At 39.6% G+C, this 23,635-nt stretch overlaps 2 protein-coding genes across 3 annotated transcripts in view; both read left to right on the top strand.

Annotated features, from left to right (window-relative positions):
* The first annotated feature begins 1,159 nt into the window (after nucleotides 1–1,159).
* On the top strand, nucleotides 1,160–14,597 carry LOC117248019 (uncharacterized). Of its 2 annotated transcripts, XR_013487878.1 has the most exons (5): nucleotides 1,160–1,564; nucleotides 9,446–9,669; nucleotides 9,798–9,957; nucleotides 12,803–13,255; nucleotides 13,308–14,597. XR_013487878.1 is itself a non-coding variant. In XM_033612734.2 (4 exons), the coding sequence occupies exons 1-4, from the start codon at nucleotides 1,282–1,284 to the stop codon at nucleotides 12,985–12,987; spliced, it is 852 nt and encodes a 283-aa protein (XP_033468625.1). In that variant the 5' UTR covers nucleotides 1,160–1,281; the 3' UTR covers nucleotides 12,988–14,597. The 2 variants fall into 2 exon arrangements, 1 of the variants encoding a protein (XP_033468625.1); XM_033612734.2 differs by having other exon boundaries at nucleotides 12,803–14,597.
* A 2,563-nt stretch (nucleotides 14,598–17,160) lies between these two features.
* LOC117248433 (ras and Rab interactor 2-like) overlaps nucleotides 17,161–23,635 on the top strand; it is a 62,785-nt gene continuing 56,310 nt past the window's right edge. The window contains exon 1 of the mRNA XM_033613511.2: nucleotides 17,161–17,294. The gene's annotated coding sequence lies outside the window, so the exon portion shown is untranslated. The remainder of the gene's footprint in view (nucleotides 17,295–23,635) is intronic.

Raw genomic sequence — 23,635 nt, 5'->3', positions numbered from 1 at the left:
AAGAGGCTGCTGCTGGCCTTCTACTGTTCCTCTGTGGAGAGCATCCTCACATGCTGTCTGTGTGTGTGGTACGCTGGCTCCAAGGCAGCTGACAAGAAAACCCTCCAAAGAGTGATCAACTCAGCACAAAAAATCATTGGTTGCCCTCTGCCCACACTGGATGACATATCCAAATCCCGCTGTCACAACAGGATCACATCCACAACAACAGACCTCTCACATCCAGCACATCACCTGTTTGAACTGATGCCCCTCCAGGCGGCGCTACAGGTCAATCACACACCTCCAGACTTTGCAATAGTTTCAACCCCTGGGCCATAAGAACTGCCACCAAACACTGATCGGCTGAGACTCGGCATAGAAGATGCCCCAGAATCAGGCTAAATCAGCTGGCCTGATTCTGGCTGCCGACACTGCCATCACTGGATTATTATGCCTGATTAAAACAGCGCCCATCTGTATTAACTTTGCCTTCTCGGGTGAGAGTCCCAAATGGGGTTCTGTATCTGTCAGAGGGTTTGAAGGGGAAACTACTGTATCAGCAGAGCAATAATGTAATGTAAAGCAGATTGTGCATGTAGATTTTTTTTGTCTTGAAACATTATGACTTTATTCTCATTAAATTACATGTTTATTTTGTAATATTACAACTTTTTACTCAAATATATCTCTTGACTTATCTGAGGATGACCTGCCTCTATCGGAAAGAATATCTTGACTTTGTCTGAGCTGTCTGTCTATTTTATTGCTATCTTATTGATGTTTCCCAATTATTATCTTGATCCCTCAATGAAACTTTGGCCTTCCTCATTTTATCTTACCTAGATAACAATTTACGACACCTTATTTGTTTTATTCTCCTTGCCTTTTAAATGTGTTTAGGCCTTTTATTATTGTACAGCATTTTGTGAAAGTTTTTTGAAAGGTGCTGAAAAAAGCTTATTTTTATTATTATTATTCGCCTATTATACTGCGCCCTTGCTCACATAGCTCGCCGTTTGTTTATTTTACAATATAGGCTGTCCTCCATGAACTCAATAAAATAGCGGTCATCTGCTGTGGATATAGGCAGCGCGCCGCTTGGCTTGTGGGAAATGTTGTTTTGTATCAGCCCCCAATGTTCTTTCAACATTTTGGTGACGTTTGTGCAACGTGATATCGTCCGCTGTAAAATCCAACTTCCGCTTCTCCTCTGCAGTGAGAGTAGAGAAACGTTATCAAACGGTTCAGAAAGGTTCTCGGGAACGTTTCATCGCATCGCTGTGAAGAGCTTTAACTTAAATGGAGCATGGTGATACAGAAAACCACGACTGGCCGATGCACCACCGGGTGGAGGGTATTGTGAGCCAACATATGGCAGACATTGCTCTGGAAACCCTCCAGCAGAGACTGACTGCTGTGTCTGAGGAGGTGCACAGTCTGGCTCAACATGTTTCCAGACGCTCGGGGGAAGAGTTCAAAGACGAGCCCCGGCGAGGGGACGTTAACTTCGGTGTGGAGCCGCCGCTCTCCTCCGCCTGCAACCCTGGAGCTGCTGACAAGTTACTTTCTGTCCCATCCACAGGTAAACACTTTACACCGCAGCACAACCTGGGAGTAGTCCTAATGTCTAAGAATGGTCCACAGGGAAGATGGACAAAAGTTAATGTAAGCCTTAAACTCGACCCAAGTGTATTAAAAATGCACGTGAACATGAGTGCTTTGAAGAATTTAAAACAAGACTCTGTCACACTGTACAATTTGTCATTATCAAAATACTGTTTCTGCTATTCTATGTAGGCCTACATTTACTGCTTCTGATTATTGTATATTATCTATTGAACTGCATCCCATTTTTTAATATTATTTCCAATGGTAAAATTTGTTTTTATCTGAAAACCCATCTACCAGCATCATTATCAATTGTTGTTTTTATTTTTTTAATATCATTTATGGTAATCATCATCATCATCATCATCATCATCATCATTTAATAAGTAATAAGTAATGTAGCCTATATGTAAAAATGTTGACAGCATTATTTGGAACATATCTACTAAAGCTAATGTCATGGGGTGTGATAGTACCCAAATGCAGCACTCAGAGGCAGGCAGACAGTTGGTAATGACTTTTATTGCTGAGAAGTGAACAAGGGATGCAGGACTAGTGTTGCACCACGCAGCCACAGAGCTGAGCAGACAAGAACCAGGAAGGGGGCAGGCAGGAATCAGAGTCACAGACAGAAGGCTGAGGTAATTACTGGGATTCAGGCAGGGTTGGCAACAGGAAATCAGTCCAGGAAGTGGTGAAGCGCAATCTGGCAGTGAGTTTCTGTGGAGGGCAGGAGTCTTTATACTGAGCCAGTCAGTGATTGAAAGCAGGTGAGTGGAGTTGGGCTGATTAGGTGGCAGGCTGAGCAGAGCAGGTGAGCAGAGTTGCCTTGATGAGATGGGTGTGGCTGGCAGCCAGAGTGGAGCAGAGGTGGGGTAAATGGAAAAGGACTGCATGAGGTGAGCAGAGGAGCAGAACTGTGACAGCTAAAGCACATAGTAAAACAATTAACCTGATGTTCACTTCTTTCACTTTCACAAGGAAACAAATGCCATAATACTGAAGGTCCCAAGCTGTGACATAACATAGTAAGAATCAGAGCTGTGATCTGTAATGCAGTGGCATGCAAAAGTTTGGGCACCCCTGGTCAAAGTTTTATTTACAGTGAGTGGTTAAGTAAGTAGAAGATGAACTGATTTCCAAAAAGCACAAGTTAAAGATGACACATTTCTTTAATATTTTAAGCAAGATTACTTTTTAATTTCAATCTGTTACAGTTTCAAAATAACAAAACAGGAAGAGGGCCTGATGAAAAAGTTTGGGCATCCTGCATGGTCAGTACTTTGTAGTTTCCCTTTGCAAGTACCTCAGCTTTGAAACAATTTTTGTAACTTGCTAGGAGTAGGCTATTTTAATTTTTGTTTAGGGGGGGGGGGGTTCACCCAAATTATTTTTTCTCTGATTAAAACTTGACCAAATGTCATGATACTACTCGCATGAGAGCAAATGACCCCCAAAGCCGTTTTTAACACCTGCTCTTGGATCTTAACCGACCTATGAAACAGCGTCTGAGTCCTCCGTCAGCTGCTCTGGCTAAAAAAACGACTTATTTTCTATTTTATCCTATAAATTGGACAGTTTCTTCAACATACGGTTTTGTAGCCTAATAGATCACAATCATATACATCACCGTGTGTAGAAGTGAGAACCATCGGGCACCGATTTAACCTGTTCCGTGAGTCTAAACAACAGCGAACTGCCTGTGACAGCATGGGAAAAAACTTGGAAACTTACCCAAGACTTTGAACAGCAGCAGGCCCGTTGTCTCGGGCCCTCGGTGGTAAGTTTCCCTCTCCAGTCCTGGTTATATTTGTTATATCACTGCCGCGGGCTCCTGGACGGAGCCCAGACATGTAAGTTATACTATTAGCCCTTTCGCCTGCCACACATCGGAGGCCTCTACACCGATCTGGTTTCTCCTTCCTGGCGCTCGCTGGCCTGTTTTTGCTCTTCTCCCTCTCTTACAGCGCACACAATGACCCTGTCCTGTCCACCATCCCCAGTCTACCGTGAGGACAGCGATCTCCTGCAGAAGGCGTATGAACAAATTGCCAACCTCAAAGAAGACATTCACCATCTCTCCGCGGAGCTGGAGATGAAAGATCTGCAGCTAGCCGGCTTCACCAACCGCCTCCCCACTCTCTCCAGTTTTATCTTGAACAGTGCAGAGCAGTCTAGTAAGCCTCCCCCAAACAACGACACTGTGTTATGTGACCCTTCCTCTGCTTGTCCTCGCCCCACTTGTTCTACTCCCTGGACTGAAGTGGCGGTAAGAGGTCGCAAAAAGGACGCAAACTCAGTTCCTTCACCTCCGAGCATCTCCACATCCAACTGTTATGACCTCCTATATATAGTGGATTTTCCAGCACCCCAGACCTGGCTGCTGTGCCCTCCATCCCACCTCGCCCGATCCAGGACGCGGCGCCCGCTGTCACCACTGCTGCCTACCATCCATGCCTGGTCTACCCAGACTGCAATACCAGTCATCATTACCCCAAGGTTATTTTCCACAAAATCCAAAACAAAAACTATTAATGCTAGGAATTTCACTGCAATCACTCTGCAGTCCTCCACCATAAAATCAATCCCCCCAGCCACACACCACCAGGCTACATTATTTAAGATGTGCCTTTTTAATGTGAGATCACTCACCAACAAAACTTTTATCCTTAATGATCTTATCACTTCTAGAGATTTTGATTTCATGTTTTTAACTGAGACATGGATGAAGCCAAATGATTACAGTCAGCTTGCTGAATTATGTCCTCCGGAATATGATAGCTTTAGCTTGCATAGACCCAGTGGCCATGGTGGTGGGCTTGCTGTTGTATATAAAAAGCGCTACAAATGTATTCAGCTACCTGTGAATAATTTTATAAGCTTTGAGGTACTTTTATTCAAATTCTGCAGCACAGATCCCATCCTCTGTGCTGTTATTTACCGTCCTCCCAAGCCTAATCCTCGTTTTTTTATCTGAATTCTCTGAATTCTTATCCTCTATCATAATGAACCATGACAGATTTGTTATCACTGGTGACTTTAACATCCATTTTAATAACATGGTGACTCCATGACAACTGAATTCAAAACCTTACTAGAGAACCTAGACTTCACCCAGCATGTCACTGACTCCACCCACCGCCTGGGGAATACACTTGACCTAGTAATGTCAAAAGGTTTAGACATTGCTAATGTCTCTGTGACTGACTACACGTTCTCTGATCACTGTGGTGTATTTTTTAATGCCCTTTTACCTCCACCCAAAAACACCAAAGAAATTATTGTTCGCAAAAGGTCACTAGATATCGAAACCCAGCGCAAATTCTCAGAGTTGGTTACTGTATCCAACCAAACTGACTTAAATGGCCCAGTAAATGAAATGGTTGACTTTTCAATGCCAACCTGACAAACATTATAAATACAGTTGCGCCACTCAGGGAAAGAAAGAGAACATCAGATAAAATATCACCATAGATGACAGATTTTGTTTGTGAGTGAAAGCGATTGCGTAGAGCAGCAGAGAGAGCGTGGAGGAAAACTGGTCTAGAGGTCCATCGTAATATTTACAAGGAACAAATATTATCTTTTAACTGTGCCATACGCTTTGCAAGAAGAGCTAATTTCTCCAAGTTGATTACTGAGAGTAACAATGATCCAAGAACATTGTTCTCAACTATAAACCGGTTACTAAATCCTATCCCTGCCAATGACATTCTGGACCAAATGTCCTCCACTAGATGTGAGGAATTCGCAACCTTCTTTTTTTACAAAATTACCTCCATAAGAGTGACTGTTGTCATAAATGCTGACAACAGCATTAATCGGCCCAGCAAAAATCTCGAAAGCCTATCGAAATTCACTACTATCTCTGATCAGGAACTTTATAAGCTCATGAGTGAGAGTGAGAGTAAGACTACAACGTGCTGTCTTGACCCAGTCCCCTCCATACTTTTTAAGAATTGTTTTAACTGTATGCTTCACTTTGTCGGTAAGATTATTAACATGTCCCTTGAAACCGGTTGTTTCCCAGAATCTTTCAAAATTGCAGCTATAAAACCTCTGCTGAAAAAACAAACCTAGATGCTAATGTTTTAAATAACTACAGGCCTATATCAAATCTCCCATTCTTAAGTAAGATACTAGAAAGAGTTGTCTTTAACCAAATTATCTATTTCCTGAACAAAAATAATATTTTTGAAAAGTTTCAGTCAGGGTTCAGGGCAAATCACAGTAGTGAGACAGCCCTCACCAAAGTTGTCAGTGATCTCAGAACTAGCACTTATGCTAACAAGGTCCCCATTCTAGTCTTACTAGACATAAGTGCTGCCTTTGACACCATAGACCACAATATTCTTATTGACTGACTTGAGAACTGGGCTGGCCTCTCTGGGTGTGTTTTAAATTGGTTCCGCTCATATAACGGGAAGAAAGTTTTTTGTTACTATGGGAGATCATGTATCAGGGATACATGAATTACCGTTTGGTGTTGCTCAGAGTAGCGGCCTTGGTCCTCTGCTTTTTTCACTGTACATGTTTCCATTAGGTGATGTCATCAGAGAACATAACCTCAATTTCCACAGCTATGCAGATGACACCCAACTATATATTTCACTAGACCCAAGTGATGACCAATCCATCTGTCATCTAACATCTGGATTGGCTGCAGTAGACAAGTGGATGCAAACCAGTTTTCTTAAATTAAATGGTGACGAAACCGAAATCTTATTAGTTGGTCCCCAAGCAAAACGGGAGATAATTCTTTCCAAACTTGGCAGTTTGGCTGTGCAGATTAAATCTGAAGTCATAAGCCTGGGTGTTATCCTTGACTCAGACCTAAATTTTAAATCTCACATAAAGAAGGTGACCAAAACAGCTTTTTTTCACTTACGAAATATTTCAAAGGTGCGACCATTCCTATCCCAACAAGATGCCGAAAAACTGGTACATGCATTCATTTCAAGCAGACTTGACTACTGTAATGCTCTCTTCACCGGTCTTCCAAAGCAATCCATTGACAAATTACAATTAAAGGTGCTATATGTAAGAAATCTAAAGCAAATAGTCATAAGTCATCCTAATATGTCACAGAGACTAAGGAATAATGTTCATATAACATATTGATCTCACTGACAACAATAGTACAGCCAGAATATTTGCATTTAAAAAAAGATTTTGCAGTCTGCAAATCATGTTTATGTTTTGAATTTGTGTTTTGGCCTGTTGCGCCACCCACCGCCGTCTACCAGTCACACAGTCAGTAGAGTCTCAGCATCAGTTACAGTTACGACTGAGCTACAGCAGCACGGCAAGCAGCATTAGCAGTGTCCCAGTACATAGCATGAGCATAGACTGTATAAGAGCATGAGCAGCCGGCTTCTCCTCAGCTGTATCCCGGCAGCAGCGTTAGCAGCAGAGAAGCTGGACTTGCTTGAATGGTCCGCTGGAAAACCGAAGATCAAGGACGCGGCGACGCAGCCCTGCCACGGCAGCCGCCCATGGGCAAACAAATTAGTCTCCAGCGTGTCGCTGTCCAGCAACCTTGAATCTGTAGGAGAGGGGTGGCGGACATGACTTGCGGCAGTATTTTGAATTTGAGTGCAGTAACTGTTTTGGCCACATTCTTACATACAGCGCCTTTAATTCAGAACTCTGCTGCCAGGCTGTTAACTAGAACAAGAAAGAGAGAGCATATCACCCCAGTTTTAGCTAACCTTCACTAGCTTCCAGTATCTTTTAGGATTGATTTTAAAGTGCTTTTACTTGTTTTTAAGGCTCTTAATGGGTTGGGACCAGCCTACATTGCTAATTCTTTGTCGTTTTATAATCCTTCACGGCATCTTAGATCCTCTGCTGCCGACTTTTTAAATACAAACTACTCTAATAAGAAGATTGGCAGCTCAGCCTTTTTTAACTATGCACCAAAATTATGGAACTCACTACCTAAGGATATAAGAGACAAAAGCTCTGTGAACATTTTCAAACGACAATTGAAAACTTATTTATTCAACATTGCTTTCAACTGACTGTCACTATTCCCTGGTTTTTATCCCCATCCTTCACATTTTTTATCTGCTTCCATGCATTCCGCTGTTTTACTTTATCTTTTACATATTATATTGTTCTTGGTTTCATTGTGCAGGATTTGCACTTGTTTTTTTGTTTTTTTTGTTTGTTTTTTAATTGTATTTGTCTGTTTTCATTTTTGTTGTAAAGCACTTTGAGCTACACCTCCCTGTATGAAAGGTGATATACAAATAACGTTTATTATTATTATTATTATTATTATTATTAATCTGTGTAATGGCTAGGGATGAGCTCAATTAGATGTCTAAACGATTAAACGTCCGCTCCCTTACTAGTGGGCACCAGAAATATTAGTCGCTTAAACCTATTAGTGTTTTATTCATGTACAAGGCTGCTTAACTGTCATGCAGCCGCCCGCCACTAGTGGGTGCTACAGAACTGTCAGACAGCAGTCCCCCTCTCCGTGGTAATGCTCCAGTAGACTGGAGTTTTAAAACAGCACAGTGGGAAACTGGAGAGATGTCCTCTCACAAAATCAGCAGGGTTTTGCAGTACTTTGTTCAACAAAATAAATTCAGCAGCAATTAATCTTTTTTGAGATGTTATATTAATGTTAACTTTAAGGGAGTTTTTGTCAGATAATGTGCACGGCGCAAAATGCCCTCTCATTTCATCTGAAATGTAATTATAGTTTAGATGTTGTTTTATAAACTTTAAAGTGAATTGCTGTCATTTCTGTCGGAAAATCTGCAAGGTTCGTTGTGCCTCACATTTCAGAGGCAATTTATTTATTTTAGATGTTATTTTAGTGGTTAACTTTTGACTGAGTTACTGTCATGTTCACATTCATACCACGTGGCGCGTATTTCAGTGGCTTTTAAAATCCGACATGGTTGTTGATGATTGTGATTAAAGGCTTCAAAGGGCTCTAAATGCAAACAATATTTTTTGGGACAATGTTTCAAATACTTAAAAATAAATTGTGCTAAATTTTGACTTTTTTTTTTTTTTTTTTTTTTTTACCGTTTTTTAGACTAGTCGACTAGTCTTAATTAAAATCTTCGTTTTGTTGACAGGGAAATTATTTGCCAGGAACATCACTAGTAATGGCAGCAACAGAGAGTTTGCTAATCCGGCAGAGTTTTCTCACTGGGCTGGCTGAATTTGAGTTGTTATACGCACAGCTGGACGTCTGTCCCTCAGACCATTCATCATTTCCTGCTTTCTCGTTTTGCCGTTGTTTATCTTGAAATGGCTAGGACCTCACATTACTTATGGATTACCAAAATGAAAGCCATAACTTCTTTCCAATCTCCATATTTGAATTATATCAGTTCAAACATTAATAATTGATTTTGATACTTAAGTGAATTGATTTTTAGTATATATTCCATATTATAAATACATTGTTGCTCTATTAGCCAGATGGGCTAACTCAAGACAACAGTCAGGAAGTAAGGCATTCAGCTAACTTTTATCACTACTTCTACAACTGGTAGCCCAGTAAAGCACCTGAACACAAGAATTTTTATAAGAATGAAATGCCCCATGCCAGACACTGGCACTTCTAATGGCTTTGATCACTTTATAACTGTATTAGCTTCATGATTCCTTAGTTACACTCAACTTTATTTCATACAAAACTTCTGCTGTGTGTTATGTCATGACCTTTCCATTCTTCACATGACATCTATCACATAAATATCACATAATGGTCTTCTTTGGTATGTTGTCCACAGCACTGTTCAGATTAGTCACCTAACTTGAACAGTAATCTTTACCGTCACCCCATCCTGTCAGACTGAACTTCCCTCCAACTATCGTTCTCTAGAGACTGCTGCTCAGCGGAAGATCATCGCCCTGCTGGTGGAGATCAAAGAGGAGCAGCGGAGGCAGTGGGCTGTGTTGAGGGATCTTCAAGCCCGACTGCAAGATCAAACCAGCTGCGAGGAAGAGGATGTGGAGGCTCTGGACATGGATATCCCCCTGAGGACCCTCGAGCAGCTGGATGACGTGGAGAGACAGCTAGATGATGCAGGAGTACAGAAGAGAATGGTGGTTAAAATAGTGCAGTTTATGTGTCATGTGATGCTTAGTGCTCTGAGTACCTTAAATTGTTTGCTGTGTGAATGCTCAGTATCTGATTCTGAGAATCCGTTTTTGATGCCTTGTCCAATTTCAAGGTGTCCTACCTGTCACGGATGGGCGGGGCTACAATTGACGATGCAGTGAGACGTCTTATGCAGGCTGTGCTTTCATTCGCGGTGGGTTCTGAGCTTAACTGGGTGGGCCGCGGACAAAAGAGAAGCTTTGGGAAGACTCGCCTCCAAGGGGTTCTTTTCCGTAAGTAACGTGATAAACTCTATTGATCCCTCACAGGGAAAATGAAATGTGGTAATATTCTCTGTTTTATATTGTTAACATATTCGAATGAAATACTTATTAATACTGATTTTCTAGTGACCCTGCTAGCAAGTACTGGATTTGTATCCAAAGCCTGATATATCTTATTCCTTTGTGCCATAGAGCTCCATAAAAAACAGTAATGAGCCAGACTGTTGCACTGTGTGACATATTCATTCACTACCATGAACAAACACACCGTGGTATTTTGTGATACAATTCCACATACACAGTGCCGGCCCGTGGCATAGGCAGTATTGACAAATGTTAAGGGCGCTGTCATCCATAGGGGGCGCCACAAATGGGGGAAGAAAAAAAAAATCACACTTACCTCTTACTATTTTTTACTAATACCATTACTACTATTATTTTGAATTACTACACAAGGCCATAACATAACTACATAGCAAAGCCTACAGGCCCTTTTTCTGGGTTCCTGCTGCCCCCTGGCCCCCCTCTTCAGCTTGTTACACTTTACCTGCTCTCTGGGGGAGATGGGTGAGTTATCTGATGTCCCGTGAACCCTGAAATAAACTGTATCGCTATCATGTCGAAATGACAAAAACTCTCTGGTGCCCACTAAACTACCCATGCACTGCTGAGAGGAGTGGATGTGAGGAGACAGAACATGGAAAAAATTAAAACCAAATCAACAAATTCGTGTTGAAATCAGCAGGAGCAGAGCTAGTTATTATTTCCTCTAAGCAGCTGGTGGCTGCAACGAACAGCTCGCAGAGGTTGCATTGATTTACATTGTGAAGCGTTCAAGCTCTATTCAGTTAAAAAGTAGTACTGGGTGAACGTACGTAACATAATGTTCTCATGAGGTGTTCAATGTAGTCTTATAAAATGTAGCTTTTGATGAGAAACCTGAATAAATACAGCTGTTTGAAGGAGAAATTTGTTAATGTTTTCACAGCACTATGAAATAGATATGAAAGAGGGAATTATATGATAGTAAAAAGGCTTTTTGCTTATATTTTTAAAGATGTTTTTCACGGGAAAGAAGTGTACATTTCTGTGTTTCCCTGGCACAAAAGAAGAATAAAAACAACAAAAAACAAAAGAAACGCCAATATAAAAACATTGGCATCAGCTATTGGCCAAATTGTTATTTGAGAAATTGGTATCACTATCGGCCAGGAATTTAAAAATGCATCCCGAGTTCAATTAGAAAGCTAATTTATGCATTATTATTTCATAATTTCAGATATTACTTTATTGTTTATTCTTCTGAACAAGTTATTATTTTTTTTTATTGATTATTGAATTATATGATTATTATAACACATTCAAAATGTTACTGAAAGCAGATTGGCAAATATTTTTATCTTATTTTTTGTTGTAAACTAGGTCATTTATTTGCAATTTAGTAATAAAAGTGCAGTACTTTGACTGTTAGTACCGCCTGCTGCCTCAAATACCCCACGTCTGAAAATAGACCCCAACAAATGCAATATTTTCAGTTGATCATCTTCCTCCATTGTCAAAAACAAGGTGCTGAGTGGAAAAAAAAGTCCAAAAAAGTTAATAACTTAAAAATTATGGCAAAAAGGCAGTTTCTTGCAATCGTAGAATTAAGATAAAAATATTCACAAATGAAAAAACACTTCTGGTTGCTGATAAGTAGTGTTTAACTTTTGATTTAACACTAAAAATTAAAACCCTCGGCACGCACTGCATTGCAAGCAGACAGATGCCCGACTCAGAGCAGCATGTGTCACTGACACCAGACTCAGAGCCAGCGGACCGGTGGAAAATGTCACCATCAGCATATTATTTTACATCAATAAAATCTATTTTATCATTATTTTGAGTCACATTGTTGAAAGAATTTACCTGTCTGTGTTCAAGCAGGATAATAGGTCTCCATTCATTGCACGTCGGGCTTTCTATTTCCTTGTCAGAGATGTTTTCTTTTTTAATTACATGATAGCTATTCTCCCTTAACTCACCAGTAAAGAATACCTTTGTCCATTTCAAATAACCTGTGGCAATAATAATATCCCTGTTCTCTGATTTACTGTGAAACTTTTTTAGGCAATTCATGCAACAATCAGACCAGATGACTTCTTTACTCGGCCTAATGGGGCCGGCCTTTATTTGTCAACCACCCAAAAACAGTCAATCAATTAAAAACACAAACTGGAACTGGAACATGAAATCTTATATGCAGATATTGCCTCTGGTTCTTTGAGTTTACATACGGCTAAAGGGGAAAAAAACAACCGTAAACGGACGGCATGATTAGTGTTGCGTTCAAGGTCCCCCCAAAAAAGGCAGAATATTGGATTTTTTTTTCTTCACAATCAAAATGAAGCTTTGAAGCTTCAGATTTTTGGGTCAGCCCTAAATCCCACATGCAAGGGGCTAGCCATAAGGTTGTTGTTTTCAGCAAGTTGGCCTTGAATAGCTGATGTTGAGCTGTAGAGCTGTGTTACTTGTTATGACCTAAGGTGTACTTTAATAAACCTGCCTTTGGTTTAATGTATTCTTTCAAGCTTTATTCCTTCTCATCTTATCTGAGTTCTGTTGTATGTTTGTGTTCCATAGATTTAATTGCAAACTACAACTGTTTAGTAAGTTAAAGATGTGTTGCTGCTAATGACAGCCTGAAGTGGCAATGAGGTCTTAAGTTTTTTTTGGAAGGTCTTAAAAAAGTCTTAAAAAGGTATTGAAATTAACCTCAGGATTCCTGCATATACCCTGAGTAAAATGGTCTACAAGGATGATAAATAAATAAAACCACAGTGTCCAAAGGGTAATCTCTTGCTTCCACTCATAGGTGCTCTGAAACGAACACCGGTGGGTAAGGAGGCCACACATCACCAGTACGCTGATGTGGTGAAGAAATGGCTGCGGTTTGCTCCATTCAGGCAGGGAGGGACCGGCCGTCGCTGCTACAAACCTCCTGTTGAGTTTCCAGATTCAGAGGAAAAAGACAGTTTTACTCAAAGTTGCACAAACTGACATTTATCTCTCTTACTAGGTATCACAAGATAGATAAACATTAGGGTTTCCACTTGGAAATTATATCCACTGGTAAATATCTACATGTAAAAAAAACACTGTATATGAAAAGATGGCTGTTATGACACCAATATTGCAATTTCTTAAAGAACCTGTGCACTGTAAATTAATGACAAGATACTTTGTCTATTTCAGTGAGCTGTGTTAGAGAAACTAAATCTGACAATGGTGTGCCTTTCACTTAAAAATACAAACATTTTATTGGTCTGTGCCATCAGTCACAATGGGCTCTGTGCGTCAGCTGCACTACTGACGCACAGAGCCCATTGTTTATAGGAGGATGTCATAGAATCAAACCATCGATTGTATGATTTTTTTTCTACCAATTATTTTTCTCCTCTTTTATTGCCTAATGCAGCGTTAATAGTCTACTGAGGTTATGTGAGACTTTGTACAGTGGATGTTCACAGGTTATACTGTAGAGGGTGATAAAATCAAAGCATTTGTCTTAAAGAGGTTAAAGGTTATTTTCTGTCAACCTTATCATGTCCTGCCTTAAAATGAAACAGTAACATCTTATACAGTTTGCATATTTTGGTAAATGGATGATGATGATGATGTTTCCCAGAAAAGACCTTTTCCACATGTTCTTGTGTCTCATTTGGTTATGCCTCCAGCTACACAGGTAAAAAGTGCTTCTAGTGATGAGTAGGTGATATATATTCTCTGACACTTTGTTGTAACATTGATTACATGAGTGATTGCAAAGAGTTCAGGAAAGGTACAATCCGTTTTTAATAACCTTGCAGCACTAATGGAAGATGGAAATATGTACTCTGTGGTGGAATCAGTCCTGAAGACCTCCAGGCACATTGTGCTGCAAAAGCTCATATTCAGAGCCTGCCTTTGTCATTAAGATGTGAATAATGACTCGCTTACTAAAGAAAATGTATTATGAGATGTATTTTATTCATATAATTACACAGTGGAGAGGTCTTCCTGCAGAGTAATGATTGATGTAATATTTATACCATTTAGGAATGCATGAAACAACTAGCTTATCACATGCTCAGTTTTGAGGTGTTTGTTTAACAGCTTTTAACAGTAACTTGTAGGTTGAATTACTAGAAGCTGCTGGAATTTAGTAGGTTTGAAGAAGAAAGCAGATGTCATAAGCACATACAGTTATAACAAGGCTTCTCTGTATATAAGCCGGGAATACATGAGTTGAATAGGAAAGACAAAGTAAAACACTCAGGATCGACCTAATCTTTGATTAAGAAATCTGGTTTAAGGTCTAAATTTAAATTGTTTTCCCCGAAGCAGCCCAACAGCACATATAGATGACAGTGACAGCATATGGGGTTAAAGGATGTAAATAGAAACTAGACTGTTGTTTCAGTTATTTGGTTAGTTTTTGTAATCTAAGTATGGTAACCTTGTAAAATATATGTCTTTATGATGTGCTTCAGTTCTAATATTCTTGCTATTAATTCAGGTGACAAAACAGTTGTTTTTAGCTGCAGTAAAGGTACACACTATTCTTAATCCCAGGGTGAAGGAAACTCAGCTGGTTCTGTGTATGTGTTTTCAAGTATAAACCAAGCTAAACTAAATGAAATGTGTGTCTGTGTGATTTTTATTTCTCCATGCCAGTGGTGACAGCTGTGGCTGGTGACAGTGTTTTTGGGATTGTCTGTCCATTTTATTCTTGGACACCTAAAAGCTCAAAATCACCCAGAGGGAATTTCCTTAAATTTGGCACAAACTTCGACCTGGACTCGAGCATGAACCAGTTAGATTTGGCAAAATGTAGAGGAAAAGGCGCTGGGCTGAGGACAATTGATGCATATTTTAGTGTCCAAAATGTTGTTTCAAAACTTTTTTTAATTCGGTCTATAGACCACACAGTTTTACAAGTGGAGAATGTAAGAATCACTTTAGGCCTACGGCATTGATAAATGAAAATTGAAATAGTTTGAAAAATTTTGTTATTAATTCCCATATGATTTTATGAGAGCCCCTGGAGAGGGGCCAAAGAACTGTATGTGGCTCCAGAGCCGCTGGTTGCATACCCCTATCCTGGGGGATCCCACGGCATTCCCAGGCCAAATGAGACCTCCATGGTGTTCTGGGTCAGCCCCGGGGCCTCCAGCAGTTGGACGTGCCTGGAAAACCTCTAAGGAGGCACCAAGGACTTGAAAAGTGTCTAAAGTCAGAATGTGCAGGTCCATCCATAAGTGAATAAGGGATTTTTAAACCGTGATCAGAGTGCCTTAGATGCCCTTTTAGACTGCCAGCCCACACTATGTATCTCTACACTGAGTAAGCTGGGACAGTCATCGCTTTTTATTCCTTTGAATCATTTGGATTGTACCTCATTTGTAGGTCGCTATCGACATAAGTGTACACTAAATGAATACATTTAAATGAATGGAGCCATTGTTTACCTGCCCCAGATCAAAATGTCTACAGAGACATGAGTGTCATGAATGCAGGAAGTTTTGTATTTGTCGAGAAACTTGTGTACAAATCTCTGACACTTCAGTGCTAAAAGTGTCACGTGCATATGGTCACAGTTAGTCCTAATAACAACTCCACATTAATACTCAGAATAATAAATAACCTACTAACATAGTGTAAACTGGCTTTGAAGTGTAATGACATCTCAGGGAGCAGCATGACAGGGATCAAGCTAAATGCAGTCCCACTCTGATTAAACTAATTTTACATTACTACTGCGCTATGCTTTTCTTCTACACAATTACATTTTCTACAAGTGTGATTTTTTTCTTGTTCTGTTCCTCTTCCAATTTCTGATAATAATGCTAGCTTTTAAAATAAATAAGATTGTTTAGGTTTGTTGCTTTGTCATTATTACGGTGAAAATATATATGGCCTTATTCTAAGAGTGATTGTGTATCGGCTGGAGTCATTTTTTGAAAGGGCATCTAAATATGTTGTGATTTGGTAAAGCCTCCGGCTTTATGGAGGGACCTGTAACATTTTCCCAGTCGGGACACGTGATATGAAAGTAAATGCAGTGTGTTGTTGTTCCTTCGCAGTGCTGTGGGGGGAAGGAGGCAGCGACACCAAGCGAGACAGTTAGAGGGAGAAAACCTGCGGAAGTTGTGTAGTGTTGCCTTCAAATTAAAAGCATGGAATTTGATCCTTTGAAAAATGTGTCATGGCAGACCTGCATCAGTCGGCCAATAGACCAGGGTACATTTGGGAAGTGATTTATTCTAAAAATGCTTTCAAACCTTAACCCATTTGGAAAATATTTGGGAACTTGTAAAAGCACGGACAAAGTGTTACAGATCTAAATAACACGAGCCTTTTTACCCAGACCACTCAGAAGCTTTTTCTGTTTAGAAAATATTTTTTTTATTTTCCAACTTACACAGCTCAAATACAGCACTGCAATATTTTTGTGGAGCAATATCATATTGTCACACAATGCCACGTATTGATTTTTTAATTTATTTTTTCTTTATTTTTTATTATATACAGTTTTATTATGACCAGTACAAATTGGACTGTAGGTAGTCTACAAGAATAATCAAGAATAATGTATTCAGTTGCTTTTTCAGTCTACTAGATACATTTTGCTGCTGAAAAAAAAAGAAATTGCGGAAGTAAGATGAACAGACAGAAAACTTTATCTTATTAGATAAAAAAGGTGTTGACAAAGTTTTACCTTGGGGACATAAATTAGAGTTGAAAAAAAGGTAATTAATCACAATATAAATAATACCGCAATATTCAGCATATGGCAACATATTTAAAATCACAATAATATCATATCATGACTTCAATATCGTAGGATGGTGGATCCTGGTGATTCTCACCCTTAGCTATAGTCATAAAATGTCATCTGAGTTATTTAAACCATTTTATCTATAAGTTAGTGTCGTTTAGATGGTATGAAATTTGTTGTGGAAACAGCAGATACCCGAAAGTCAACTCTTAAATTCATGTATTCAGTTTTACGCGGAGTGGGCTACTGCGTTACAGGGACAGACATTTTATTTTGAAAAGCACAAACGGAAGTCCTCCCTTCTTGTGTCGTACTTTACAGAAAGACAACAACGCAGCCAGCGAAGAGCTTCTCAGAGTTTCGGACCATGGAGGCACCCGGCGCAGGACGAACTCTGTTCACTTGTTTTTCCTCACCTGAAAGTATCAGAAATACTTATTAATTATCACAACCGAAAGCAACATCACCCGACATGGCGTTATAATATAATTTATATTTCCAACAACTTTTCTTTTGCCAAACTGGAATTACATTCACACCGTAACAGGCAAGTACCGTTTAACTCAGCTATCCTTTGTGTTGACATTCTTGACATTTTACCGTGTTTTTGTCGTCTTTCGCTAACTTCCACACTGGTATTTACCTCAGTCTCGTAAGAAACGAAACTCCCAGCCATAGGGTTACTATTAGTTGTAAGGGCGTCATTAATAATCAGCAGGAATCCTGCGGGACGTGTTGTACATATTATCACCACCTGTTGCGCGGCGTCAGTGTTTATCCTGCTGCCGCAACAATTAGACTCCTAACAATAAAAAAATAAATGTCCTGCGCGGTCACAATTAACATATGCTGTGATTTAAGATTTATTGCGAACCAATCATATATTCGGCATGTAAATAAATTACCTAACATAGGCTATGCAAACACATTTTAACAAGCCGAGACAGTAGAGACAGTAGGCTATGGTGTAAGGCATCTGAAGACGTCTGTCGACACCTTACATTTTATGAAGTGTGTTTTTCCCTGTTCCATACAGTCATGGTTGGGAATTAGCACCAGCCAAATAGTAGGCTATTTGTCCTCTGAGAAGCAGAAGTTGTCACAGTACCTACTATCACTTCTGACTGTATATCCATTGACAGGGTGCCCTCATACAAGTATGTGGGTATATGGATGGATGACAAGCTTTCATTTAATGTACATATTGCCTCTCTAGTGAGGAAGCTTAAAGTGAAGATGGGCTTTTATTTTAAAAATAAATCTTGTTTTACTTTCAGTGCGAAGAAAAAAAAACTTGTGGAAGCTACTTTCTGTCTGTGATTGATTACGGTGGCATATTGTTTATGCATGCAGCCTCCTCCATTTTACATAGTCTTGATTCAGTATGCCATGCATCTCTACGTTTTATTTTTACAAATGCAAAGTTCCTTACCTATCACTGAATTTATTGTGATTTATTGGGTCATCATTGACTACTCACAGAAAACAGCACTGGTATATTTTATCTATATGCAATATTGGGCAAACCTCCAGCCTACCTCTGCACCCTTGAGTGTGTCAGCTCTGGTAGATACCAGCTACACTCCTCCAAGTGGTTGCTTTTTAATGTACCGTCCGTGGGTTTTAACAGATTTAGGGAAAACTGCATGTTCCTACTATGCACTATGGGCATGGAACAGTCCTCCATTGATGAATTTAGGGGCATCATAAAAAATTTGGTGATGGAGACATGTTCTTGTTTTTCTTGAGAGGCCACTATGATTGAATAGATGTTGTTTTATTGTGGATTTTTGTATCATATGTTGTATTTGTTGCATTTTAATGTGTTTTGATTGGCTACTACTTTGAGCAGGTCTCTGTTGTAAAAGAGATTTTCAATCTCAATGGCACTTCCTGGCTAAATAAAGGCAGTGATAATCATATATAACAAGCTTTATTTTGATGCCTTTTTATGCCCGGTATTAACACTCAAAGTCGAAAGAAATTCCCAGTGCGAATTTATTTTTTGTTATTGTGCATTATGGTGCAATGGTCGGCGGGCAACTCAGAACCCCATTGTGGGTCAGCATTGGTCCATGGACTGTAAGTCGGGGATCACTGCACTTGGTGATTTATAACTACTTCATTCTTTTAACACACTTTACACGTAATTACTCAACGTACACAACTTTTTATACAGAATACGTGTGTTTTTAGTGAGGATTGTCACAAGAGAGTAACTTACATAGTGTCAAGAAAACATATTAGCATAAGCGTATCCTCAGTGTCTCATAGCCTGGAGCATCTGCTGATATATGAGGAGTGTGAAATTCCAGTTCATCCTAGAAATCCACTTGTCTGCAGGGGTGTTTTGTATCTGGTGACCCAGGACTTGGCTTTCTTTTGCTTCTGAGTTTCCAGCTCACAGATTGGTGTGTCATCTATTGTTTGCATGGTAATTGGACTGCTGTTGAAAAGTTGCTGCCAGGCTTTTGCAGGGTTCTCGGACCGTAACCCATACTATTATCACCAGCCTCGCACACCATATCATCTCCCTTCCTTTTTCGTAGGAAAATACAAAGTATTTCTTGGTATAGGCTCAAGACCCTGGTTTTTCAATCTCCTCAGAAATCTGCTAATGTGCTTAGTGCTCAGTTTCTGGACCTAGGCAGACTAGTGCTTATGTCTACTTCAAACCTGAGTCACAGGTCAGGAATTCAAGAGGGGTGCATTGGTCTGGCCGTCTGGTTTGTTTGACCACCTTCTTTTGTATGTCAAGCTCACTCATTGCTCAGGTGGAGTGATCAAACATAATCTGGAGAGGTATCTTGATGGAAAATAAGCAATTTAAGTATCATCACCTACAAGCATGATAACTAAAATATGCGGAAGATGCTCACATATTGGCCTAAACCTAAAGCGTAGGGGATAATTCAGTTCTGTAGTCAGAAGTAGAGATGTGTGGTACTTAAGTCATGAGTTGCACAATAGTTGGTAAAAGTTGGTATTGGGGTGGGCATTTGTGTGTGTCTCCACTGTATATATATATATATATATATATATATATTTTACTAAACTCTCATGTACCAGGACAGTTATTTTAGGAGTAAGAGTTCCACAGAACAAAGAATGCTGAAAACCTTCCTGTTGTACATGCCATGTGCTAGGCTCATCTGAAGGGAAAAGAAAACTAACTTTTAAAAATGGTAAAAAGTGTGACTGTGGGACTGTCACAATCTTTACAGACTCATTACACTGTGTACAGTAACATCCTGCATCTACAGTCAGGTACATGGTGATCACTGCTGTTATATTCCTCACGCTAGTTGATAGATTATTGCCTGCTCATCTGTCCTTATCCCATGTATAGGCCTCTAAGCTTTTTTTGTCACTAAAAAAAATTATATCTCTATATAACATATACACACACATTCAAATAGGCTACAGAAGTGTTTGTCAGTAAGGAGGACAGGACAATGACTAAATAAATTGGATATTACTTACATTACAAGACCTTTTTATTGTTGTTTTTCAGCCTGTTGACTTCTGTGGGCTCTAGAGCCTTCAACCGTTCTGCCCCCACCTCTGGAACTCTCTATCCCATGAAATTCGCAATGTTGAATCCCTCTCCACTAGGGCGGGGCGATCATACGATTTCAATTCGGGATCGCGATAAAATTTTGATCAATCTCAATTATCAGCATGGGACGTTTTGAATCGATATCATATGGCAAAAGTAAGCACAACAACAGCATATCAGAGTCTGCCGGCTACCGTATGCCATGCAGGCAGGATACGCCCACTTCTCATTGTAAGCGTGGCTACAGTTGTGACGGGAGGTAAATAGAGAGAGAAGTGGGAAAAAGGAGAAAAAATGAGTGACTCTGAAGTCGAGGACGGCAAAAATAATGCAGAACGTGAAAGTGACATCACTATATCATCTGGAACCGATGATATTGTTGAAAAAAAGAGATAACGCGATGTCAGGTGTGTGGAAGTGGTTTGGATAACGTTAACAGTTACCTCAAAAGTGACGAGGAGCAGATGAAACCGGTCTGCAAAATATGCCGGCGGTTAGTACCAACCAGGTCGGGAAACACCACAGACCTTTTCAATCACCTGAGACGGCACCATCCCAGTGACTACACAGAGAGTCTAACTATGCGGCCTCAAGTTGCCCCGACTCCACACACACAGCCTAGCAAGACCCCTTCATCTGCTGTTAGCTTTGCTAGCGGCAGCTTAGCAAAACAACAGTCTATCCAGTCGTGTTTTGCAGCCATTACTCCATATGAGAAGCATTCAGAGCGGTTTATATACAATGTTTCAATAAGTTAAAGCTTTTATTTGACATTGCTTCTCGTTCTTTGAGTTTACATGTGGCTAAAGGGGAAAAACAACCGTGAACGGACAGCATGATAAGTGTTGCGTTCAAGGTCCCCCCAAAAAAACGGGAGAAAAAAAGGCCGAATATTCGATTTTTTTTTTCTCAATCGAATCCCATGCCATCCAACGAAGCTTCGAAGCTTCAAATTTTTTGGGTCAGCCCTAAATCCCACATGCAAGGGGCTAGCCATAAGGTTGTTGTTTTCAGCAAGTTGGCCTTGAATAGCTGATGTTGAGCTGTAGAGCTGTGTTACTTGTTATGACCTGCCTTTGGTTTAATTTATTCTTTCAAGCTTTATTCCTTCTCATCTTATCTGAGTTCTGTTGTATATTTGTGTTCCATAGATTTAATTGCAAACTACAGCTGTTTAGTAAGTTAAAGATGTGTTGCTGCTAACGACAGCCTGAAGTGGGGATGAGGTCTTAAGGTTTTTTTGGAAGGTCTTAAAAAAGTCTTAAAAAGGTATTGAAATTAACCTCAGGATTCCTGCATATACCCTGTAAAAACATTTTGTTCTCAATATTGGAAAAGCATATTGTTTAGTGTTTTATGTTATTAAACTTTTATTGTTAAGTTTCAATGAATCTCTTGTTTCTTCAAGCTCCAATCAGGATGCTCCCCGAGCTGGCAGAATCAGCAAAAACTACATATTGTGATAAAAATCGAGATCGATCAATATGAAAAAAATATATCGTGATAACATTTTTTGCCATATCGCCTGAAAACACACCTTTTCAAGCTGGCATATTCAGTCTAATTTAATGGTGACACACACATCGAGACTTGCACTGATGATGACTTTATGATGATGATTTTATACTTAATTGTATAATGATTTTGTCAAGTTATTTTATTAACTTGTTACTGTATATTACTGAATTATTTGACTTTATAGTCTATGGACACATATCTGCTTTTTTTTTTTTTACTGTATCTTGGAAGGTGTACTTGAGAGCTTTGAAAGGCACCTGTAAATAAAATGCATTATTGTTATTAATCTAAACATTTCTATATCATGATGTGGTTGATATTGTTTCTGGCCCACACAGTTTAAGTAGTTTCAAGTTTTAATAACTATCCATAACTATTTTACACATTCATAAGTTTTGTTTTTTTTAGTCGGCAGTTGAAAAAAACCTACGTCACATCCATATTGTAATGAATTTTGGGTAGTAACATCAGTCTGAAGTCTGACAGACCCAACTTTACCGACGCCTTCTGTTTGACAACGGTATTGGTACTTAGTGCAAAAAACATATTTAACTTATATCTGTATAATACAGTGTAGCTGTTCTGTAGGTGGTTCAGGCTTCTTGTCGTCCCCAGCCGCCATGTCAGTTGAGAAGTTTGTCAGGTAGCAGAGGGTGACAAGTGTCCATCATTCCTCACTTTTTAACCATTTTGAGTGCACCACTAGTACACTGCATTTTCCCATACTGTGCAGTGTGAACGAACTTAACTTATTAAATAAAGGAAAAGGAGGGTGATAACAAGTGACAGGTGACAGCAGGGTTGATGATGGGCAGACAGTCACATCTAGGCAAGAAACACACAAAGACAGGATGAGAAGTTTTTTAATGAGAAAGAATTGAGTACTACAAAATAAAACAGGAAACTAAGAATAAATGAGAGGAACCAATGGAAAAACTAACCTCAGAGCAGGACGCGATGAAAGTGAGGCTGGACTGCAAATTAACCTTAATATGCCAAATGCCAAATGTGGCTATACTTTAATCCAGGCATTAGTATATCTTTCACAACCCAACATGTGCATATAATGACATAATAGTTTAAAGAATTGAAATGGTAACATATTGGGCTACAAAATAAATATTAAATCCCATTCCAGTCTTGTTCAGTTATTTGTGGTATAGTTAACCTCTCTTAGTATTAGAATTTATTAAATAAGATGCCAATGTCTTAACTTTATGTCATGCCTGGAGATTAATGAGATTAAGTAGGCATCCTTATTTTCTCTAGCCTCTTTCCCACTGTACAAAAAAATCCCCACTAACACCCACTAACATCTGGCTTTGTATTTAGAGAGAAAGGTTACAATCGACATACATTCCCAGGACAAATGACTCTGCAGTAGTCATGGGTATTTATTGGCTCCAGCTCCGAGCAGCTCTGAGCGTCAGTGATAGAAATACGACACAGAGATGGAAGAGCTAATTTTCACCCATTTTCCAGCACGATACATGATGCACTATAAGTCTGAGTTGTAAAGAGGATTTGGCTTGTAGGTTGGAGGATCCAACTCATCTCAGATCCTCCTGCCAGGCCATGATTGTAGAGACAACACTTGCTGAAAGTTGAAGAAAGCTCAGGTTTCCTTTTGTTTTGAAGAGGCTCATTTGTTGACATCTCTTACATGTTGGGTTTTCTACAGACAATGGAAACATGGAAACCACCTGTACGAAACTCTAAACTACTGGAGGTTGGAATTACTCAATATTTTACCTGTCACTTTGGATATTCATTAAGCAATAACATATACCTCACAGTTAAAAAATACAAAG

Source organism: Epinephelus lanceolatus, chromosome 17 (genome assembly GCF_041903045.1).
Source record: "Epinephelus lanceolatus isolate andai-2023 chromosome 17, ASM4190304v1, whole genome shotgun sequence".
Taxonomy (NCBI): domain Eukaryota; kingdom Metazoa; phylum Chordata; class Actinopteri; order Perciformes; family Serranidae; genus Epinephelus; species Epinephelus lanceolatus.
Note: the sequence above shows the minus strand (reverse complement) of the source record. Positions and strands in the feature narration are given on the sequence as shown.

Bases quoted from the DNA above. Each gene is read 5' to 3' on its own strand.
- LOC117248019 (XM_033612734.2), top strand. From the start codon at position 1,282: ATGGAGCATGGTGATACAGAAAACCACGACTGGCCGATGCACCACCGG. The intron at 1,565-9,445 runs GTAAACACTTTA...ATCGTTCTCTAG, and splicing joins ACTTTCTGTCCCATCCACAG to AGACTGCTGCTCAGCGGAAG. The intron at 9,958-12,802 runs GTAAGTAACGTG...TTCCACTCATAG, and splicing joins CCTCCAAGGGGTTCTTTTCC to GTGCTCTGAAACGAACACCG.